This window comes from Prunus persica, chromosome G1 (genome assembly GCF_000346465.2).
Source record: "Prunus persica cultivar Lovell chromosome G1, Prunus_persica_NCBIv2, whole genome shotgun sequence".
In the NCBI taxonomy this organism is placed as follows: Eukaryota; Viridiplantae; Streptophyta; class Magnoliopsida; order Rosales; family Rosaceae; genus Prunus; species Prunus persica.
This window is the reverse complement of record NC_034009.1, coordinates 7,813,515-7,820,889: the sequence shown is the minus strand read 5'-3', so window position 1 is coordinate 7,820,889 and position 7,375 is coordinate 7,813,515. Positions and strand designations below refer to the sequence as shown.

Below are 7,375 nucleotides of genomic sequence, written 5' to 3'. Positions count from 1 at the left end.
TATTGAAAATTAAAAACTAAAAAACATGTTGGGGGATAGATTAATTTTACATCGCCACATATTAAATGCACTCCAATTACCAAAACTCGGTGTTTGGGACCTCTCTACTTGGACCCAGCCGTTGGATTCTTGTGTTTGGCCACGAATCCAATCCAAGTCTCTGAACTCCATATCCAAAATTCATAAAAAACTCATCCTAATTCCAAAAAAATTACCGAAAAATGCTACGAACTCTTCATAAAATGCACTTTCATTCTATGTTATCAAATTCAAAATTTGACCCCAAAAAAAATTAATTTCCAAGTTTCACATAAACTGAAATTAGTTACCAAACCACTTTTGTCCACTTTTCACTTTTCAATTTTTTAAAACTATAATTAGTTACCAAACAAGTTTTTAGTTTTTGAAATTTATAGAGTTATTTACACTAATAGCCCCCTTGAGGTTTTTAGAATTTTCACAAAACCCCTTGAGGTTTCGAAAATTACATGAACACCCTTTAAGATTTTAAATTATTTTCACAAAACCCTTTTCTGTTGATTTTTTATCCAAAGATTGGTGATGTTATATATAAAAAATTTCTCCAAATGACAGAGTTAGCCTTTCATTGAGGTTAATTTTGCCATTTGCATACGTTTTTACGAACTAAATCATCAATTTGTGGACGAACAATTAACGAAAACAGATAATCTGAAACCTCAAGGGATTTTCGTATAATTTTTGAAATCTTAGGGGTTTTTATGAAAAAATAAAAAATCTCACTAGATGTTAATGTAAATAACTCGAAATTTATAACATTCCATTGCCACCTCTCTAAATTTCCTAAATGCAAGGTCTTTCTCATTGGCACACGTCGCAGTTTCTTTCCAACCCCTTGCGCCAAAACGACACGCCAAAGGCTCTTACTAGCAGGCACCTGTTCACAACAATCCCAACCGCCTCAATGTTCGAACTAAAGCCAACACCAAGAACCAAAGAATTTCCACTTTTCTGTTCCCGAAACCCAAGCCACAGCGAAAACCAAAACCAGAGAAAAGAATTATGGTGAAGAAAATGTTGCTAGAAGTTCAAAAGAAAAGACCCATTAAGCGTAATAAGAAGAAACTGCTAAAGAAAGTCATAGACTTTCTCATTTCTAACTCTTACATGTTTGCTCCTCTAATTTCTCATCCACCTCACGGCTTTAGCTCACCCATGAAGACAAGGGCTTCTATTACAGGTATAATTTTCTTTTTCTTTCAACTCTATTCTGGGATTTTACTGTTTATAGTATTTATAGTATTTATGGCTTCTGTGGTGTATTTATGTTGATGGGTTTTGAAGATTTGGCTCAATTGGGTGGTTTTTTGTATTCTTAGGAGTGGAAGGAAGGAAACCCATTAAAGGAAACAACAAGAGGTTGCTGAAGAAGGTTGGGGACTATCTGAAGTCTGACTCTTACATGTATGCTCCCCTGCTTGCTTCACCTCCATCAGCCAGTACTAGTAGCCCTCCTAAAGGTACTATTTCTCCTATTATATTCTTTCCTTTTCAATTCTAATTTGGACCATATTGTTCTTCTAGTTTTAGAAGGGTCTTTATCTTTTGGCCTTTTTATTGTCTCATAATATTTTCTGTGCTTTGGTGTCAATTGCGCACTGTAAAGGGGCAATGGAGTTAAGCACACAAATTTAAAGAATAAACTGATGAGGACATCTTTATCAAACCCATTAGGGTTTACAAAAGAAAGGGATGGAAGAGGAAGTCATTTAATTTGGTTTTTAAATCTGGCAATTTTTTATTCCTGCGATTAGTTTCTAACTTGTTCTCGAAGTTTTCCAGATTTTAGTAAGATTTTTTAAGTTTTCCAGATTTTAGTAGGATTTCTAAGTTTCCTATTTTATTTAGGTTAGAATTTCTGTTTTAGCAAGGGACTTTTTATCCTATTGTCTCTAGGTTTTAGTTTGCTATAAATACCCCTCTCATGTAATTCATTGTGGAGTTGAGATTTGAGATATTAAGAAAAGTTTACTTTCCAGAGATTGGAGACGCCTTGGTGTGAAGCCAAAACTGTTTTGATGTGAAGCCATTTGCTTCCGCTAAATTACCTAAATACTCTATTCACCCATATCCTACATCATAAACTAGTAGGGACCATTTTAGTTCTAAACTACAAATTCTATAACACAGTTTATTAAACATTTGTGTTTGAGAATATGCAGATTAAGCTCTTTTATGGATGCAATGATGGTTATTACTTTCATAATTTGTGATACAATCATTAAGTCACACCTTTGCAAAACTAAGGCCTGGAAATGTAAAACTAGGTTCAATTATATTTGTGTGATGGTGTACTTAGCTAAATATTTTCATTCTTCAGTGTGGGCAAGGAGATATGTATTTTAAGGGGCTTAGTCTGTTTCATTGATAAGGATCTGGCGACGTGTTGAATTGATCTCTAGAAAGTTCTGTGTGTTCTTGGAAAGCAAATTAGAGTTTTATTAGGCCACAAGAAAAAAAGAGAAACAATTCCTATGAAATCTAGTAAATGATCCCACAGTCCAAATTGGTAGAATCTAGGAAGTAATTGATTGATACAGCTTTCAGAAATGCAAATGGGCATTACATATGTGATTCAGTGGTTTTTGCACCCTGCTAATCTATTTGAGATGCAATTTATCTATACTGTTATATAATGCCAAGTATCACTAGTTTATTCCTACCCAAAAGCTCCACAATTTGGTGCTTAGTTTATATTCATCTCAACTTGAAAAATCAATTTTTTCTGCAGATTCCCCGTGAAAGTTGTCTTAATCAGCCAAACAAAATCATGCGTGAATCATGTTTGATGCATGTGATCAAGCATAGCAACTTAAGATGTTTGGAGTGGTGGTGGTTATTTAATTTATACTTTAAAAGCTTGGAGCTGGTGAAGTATGACTGGTCAAAATTATATCGAAAAAGAAAAGTAAGAAGAGGTTAGTCGAAAGTAAATATGACTTGGGGCTCCAAAATGAGTTATGAAGCATGTTACTTGATATTGTAAATTTATGGTACTTATGTTGGTGTCAAGAAAATAATCATATTTATAGGATGAGTGGCTGTAGTCATAATGTGTATCACTGTAAAGTTATTAAAAGATTTTACAGCCAAGTTCTAAAAGAAGTAAAAGGAAAATATTTATGACCCAGTTCTACCTAAGCTGGGTCTACCTTGGAGGGGATCTTGACACTATTATGTGTGTCTGTGCATGTGTGTTACCGTTTACTGAACAGTAGGAGAGATGGCCAACAATCTCTTGCTTTTCTTATTAACGTTTGGAAGTTTTTTGGGTTTTGTAGAGAATGTGGTACCAACCTTTTAATCGAAAGAACATCTATTAGAAGGCATATGTACATGTGCGTGTGCCTCTGTGTGTGTGTATAAAGGTTGGAAAAAAATTCATCTGTGGCACTGCCAATCTTTGGTGTTTCTGCAGTTAGAGTGGAGTTAACAATGAAGAAACTCTTAAAAATGTTGTTTTTATACTTTAATTAGCTGAACTTTTAGGTGGTGTTTTCCTGATGTGGGCCTCTTCTTGAAATGCATCCAGGTACACCCAGTTGGCCTAGATATAAGTTAGGCACTGATTTGAAGTATGTCGTTGGAGCCTTCCGAGTTTATTGGCATTCACAATAGAGTTTCACCTTTTTCCTGTTTTATTGGGTGATTAACATAAGAATCAATTGATGGGATCAAGTTATAGAAGGTCTGCCTCAGTCGCGTGGCCCCTTCAGCAGAGGTGTGGTACCGGCCAAAGGCTCTCCAATGCTAAAGGTAGCTTAAGGATCGAGAAGATAAGTAATTGGACAGAGTTCTCTAAGTTTACTATTACTTTGTGCATTGGTGCAAGAGCCCTATTTATAGTCAAAAGGGATGGAGCACCTTGGTTATAGTTTCGATGTGGGACTGTGGACATAGCCCTAGGGGTCGTCACGGGTCGACATGAAAGTGGCATGGCAGGTACCTTCATTGAGCCGGATCGGCAGGTGAGGTTGCCAAGGGCTCACCCCTGCTGATGGTAGTTACGAGTTCCAGTGACTGGGCTGGGCCATGTCGGCTTCTGCTCAGTGGGCCATTCATTTCACGTGTCCAGTTGAGAGGGTTTGGTCAGATATGGTATAAACAAAATATATTCAGAGTTATGCTATGATAAAATATGAGTTATGTTGGTGCCTCTGCCATAGGTTTTTGTTGGTTCTACATTCTGTAAGCATATAGGATTATATTGCAATTTAGATTGTGGTTTCCTAGAACTTTCAGATAATAATTTTTACACAGGAAAAGAAACCTCGCAAAGATGTGAGACCTTGACAATGGCTCAAGGAGTGACAAAGCTGATGCTTAGAATTTTGTTTTCTCTTTTTGTTTTATTTTCATACACATTTGAGATTGAAACTCTCATCAAATTGAAATTCTATCTGTCCATCCCATGTTTTGGCAATTTTCGATAAAATTTTTATTTTCGTGAGATAAATTAAGGCTAGAGAAATGTTAAGGGTAGCTGCTGGTGATTTGCATGTGTGAGTGAACCCATGCATTAGAACTTCCCGTAGAACAGGCAGTCAGGATTGCTCAGCATTCCTTGAATTGGAAGTCTTGAGCATTTAAAACATGGAAAGGATAACCGTAGATAGACATCAAGCAGGGGACCTTAAGCGTTGAGGAGGAAGCAGTATTGTAGCCAGAAATCTACTTTTTAGTATGTTGGTTTGGCAACTGAAATCACCTAAACTTGTGAGGTACTGAGGGGTTCAAGTGCGCAATGGATACGTAATGTAATATGCATCACAGTGAGCATACAAGTTGCAAAAGTCTGATGTCTGGCCTGCTCTTTACTGAACACTTAAACAGTATTGTGTTACAAAATAGAGACTCTGCTTCCTTTTGTTTTCCTCCTCTTTGGTAAGCTTGGAGGGAAAAAATAATTAGAACAGTGAGCCGCCGCCAGAAGACCATTTAACAAATATCAATTTACTATTATTTATGTTTTTTGGCAGTTTTGAGAATACAACTTTTCTATCTTGCACCGAGTTACTAAACTCATGCTCAGTTTAGTTGGAGATGACACAAGTAACTTAATAAGTAAACAAGAAATATCTTACATTCTGGTGTGCTTTATTGCCAAATTGATTTGCTGTCCACAAACATAACATTGTAATAACATATGTCCATTGCTTATGGTTTAAGTATGGTGTTCTATTCGGTTATTTTCACTTTTGCCAACTTGGTAGTCAATCTTTATATGTTACACAAATATCCTTATTCTTCTTGTCCCAATCTTTTGAATTTCAGGGTCTTCAAAGTACCTTAAGAAGGTCGTCACCATGGCCAATTCAGAGAGGAAATTATTTTTAAAATACAACAAATCAAATGAACGGTTTACAAATGTGATAGCAGAGGATCAAGCCTCCAAGGGCTGTCTTCCTGAAAAAGTCCTTTCAGAGCAGCAATCTGTAGTGCACAAGGAAACAGTGAAGCATGTGGTTCACCATAGCTGTCGCTCATCGATGTCAGGTCACCTTTTTTAGCACATGATATGTTCATAGTCCTGCAGGCAGTTGCATTCTTTTGTATAACTCTATTTTAACAGCAAAACCATACTGCAATGTGGGAAGCTACGACCTAGCTTTTTAGGTTTTATGTATTTGTCATGTACCTGTTTGTTTCTTTGCACCATGGGTCATGTATCTGGTACCTTGTGGTCTATATATGCATCGATGGTAGACAGGTCCGTTGGATAATATTATTTAACTTAACACATAATTATGGATATGGTTGCATCATATGGATATGATTGCATCTTATATTATTTGTACTTGAGAATGGGTATTAGGTTATGTAGTTTATTGTAAGAGGATGAGTACCGTACTGTTTAACTTGTCACTGGAATTATCTCTGGAAAAGATAGGGCCTTTGAAGATATTTGATCAGTTCAGAATCATTCATAGTTTTCTTGATGCTAGATAGTATCTGCGTTGATCTCTGAGGTGTTTGTTTTGTTATGTGGTGCAGGGAAAGGACTGCTCAGATCGCACCTAAGGAAGCTTGTTGACTGAAAGCATAAGGAATCCATTACTAGTTTCAATAACTGGAATGTACAGGCGGCGTTGTAATTAGGATGCTTATGCTTTCGTTTAATTAGACATGGTCATATTTTCTAAGGAATTAATGTTATAATACGATAACGAAGCCTGTTGTCGTGAGCTTGTATGATGAGTATTTACTGTTTGAAGGTCTTTGATAAAACTTGGCCATGTTCAGCACGGGGCCCCCCAGATGGAAGTTGCTGTTGCAGGTGTTTTTTAACGCAGCCCCATTCTAATTCCGGAGGAATACAGATAATTGGCTGCTAGAAGTTACGTCAACAAGCACTGGCTTTTAGATTTTGTGGTGTAATTTCCCCTGTTGAATTACGTATGCACAGATATGAAAACTTGCACAACGAAGAGATTTGAATTGGAGATTTTCCATGCTGAAAGCTACTGCAGAGGAAGTGAACTTTAGTATGATTAGACTTGACATGAAATCCTCGTGAGCGGGGGATATGAAGGTCGTCTTGTCAAAAATTGAACTGCTGATCATATGAGGACGGGACAGCTCATCAGTGGTCAGGTAACCTGTAACTCATCTAGCAGTTTTATTTGGTTGTCTGTTGAATTAGAATTTCTCAAAAGTAGCTCAAAGTTCTTGATGTCATAAGCAGCTTCTAATAGTACTTCAGTTCTATCATGGCTCAACATGCAAACGATGAAGTCAATTAAGAATGCAGAGCTCAGTCAATTGGTAAATATTTCAATGCTTATCATGTCCACTAGTAGTAGATGGATAACTAGTACCTTCCCCACATGGAGATGGAGGTATCGGCTTATGGATTGAAACAACACGTGGAGTCACATCGACCCTTCACGTGTGATGTTTGATCTCCCATGGATACATCTAAGAACACCCACATGCGATGGGAACATGCACTGAGAATTGTTATTGCATGTGAGAATTGTTATGACACGTGCAAAACTATGAGTCAAGTATAATTGTTTAATCAGATAAGCGTAAATCATGATTGGATTGGGTAACTCATTAGATTTATGGTATGTTTACTAATTCGTAATCGAATGAGGATGAATTGAATTGAGAAGTCGGAATTTAGATTTCTATTGAAGTTGTTTACTCAACTATTTGGAATCGGGTAGAAATGGTACTTATTACTTAAGTTTACTAAATTTCCATGAATTAAAATTAAAACAAATTTGATTATTAAAATGTTCTTGTTGCGTTAAAGTGGATGGTAAATTTGGAATTTTAAAATTTGTGTGATTATATAATGGGAAAAAAATATGAAGTTCTAATGGGTTAA

At 36.4% G+C, this 7,375-nt stretch overlaps 1 protein-coding gene across 5 annotated transcripts; it reads left to right on the top strand.

Annotated features, from left to right (window-relative positions):
• LOC18793251 lies at positions 935 to 7,175 on the top strand. 5 transcript variants are annotated; one of them, XR_002272828.1, is made up of 6 exons: positions 935 to 1,219; positions 1,359 to 1,499; positions 2,771 to 2,957; positions 3,572 to 3,795; positions 5,314 to 5,535; positions 6,034 to 7,170. XR_002272828.1 is itself a non-coding variant. In XM_020569822.1 (5 exons), exons 2-5 carry the CDS (start codon positions 1,446 to 1,448, stop codon positions 6,075 to 6,077), a joined length of 507 nt encoding a protein of 168 aa, XP_020425411.1. In that variant the 5' UTR covers positions 935 to 1,219; positions 1,359 to 1,445; the 3' UTR covers positions 6,078 to 7,170. The 5 variants fall into 5 exon arrangements, 3 of the variants coding, with proteins under 3 accessions (XP_020425411.1, XP_020425406.1, XP_007224152.2); XR_002272823.1 differs by lacking the exons at positions 2,771 to 2,957; positions 3,572 to 3,795 and having other exon boundaries at positions 6,034 to 6,633; positions 6,725 to 7,175; XM_020569822.1 differs by lacking the exon at positions 3,572 to 3,795.

Bases quoted from the DNA above. Each gene is read 5' to 3' on its own strand.
- LOC18793251 (XM_007224090.2), top strand. From the start codon at position 1,042: ATGGTGAAGAAAATGTTGCTAGAAGTTCAAAAGAAAAGACCCATTAAG. The intron at 1,500-5,313 runs GTACTATTTCTC...TTTGAATTTCAG, and splicing joins TACTAGTAGCCCTCCTAAAG to GGTCTTCAAAGTACCTTAAG. The intron at 5,536-6,033 runs GTCACCTTTTTT...TATGTGGTGCAG, and splicing joins CTGTCGCTCATCGATGTCAG to GGAAAGGACTGCTCAGATCG.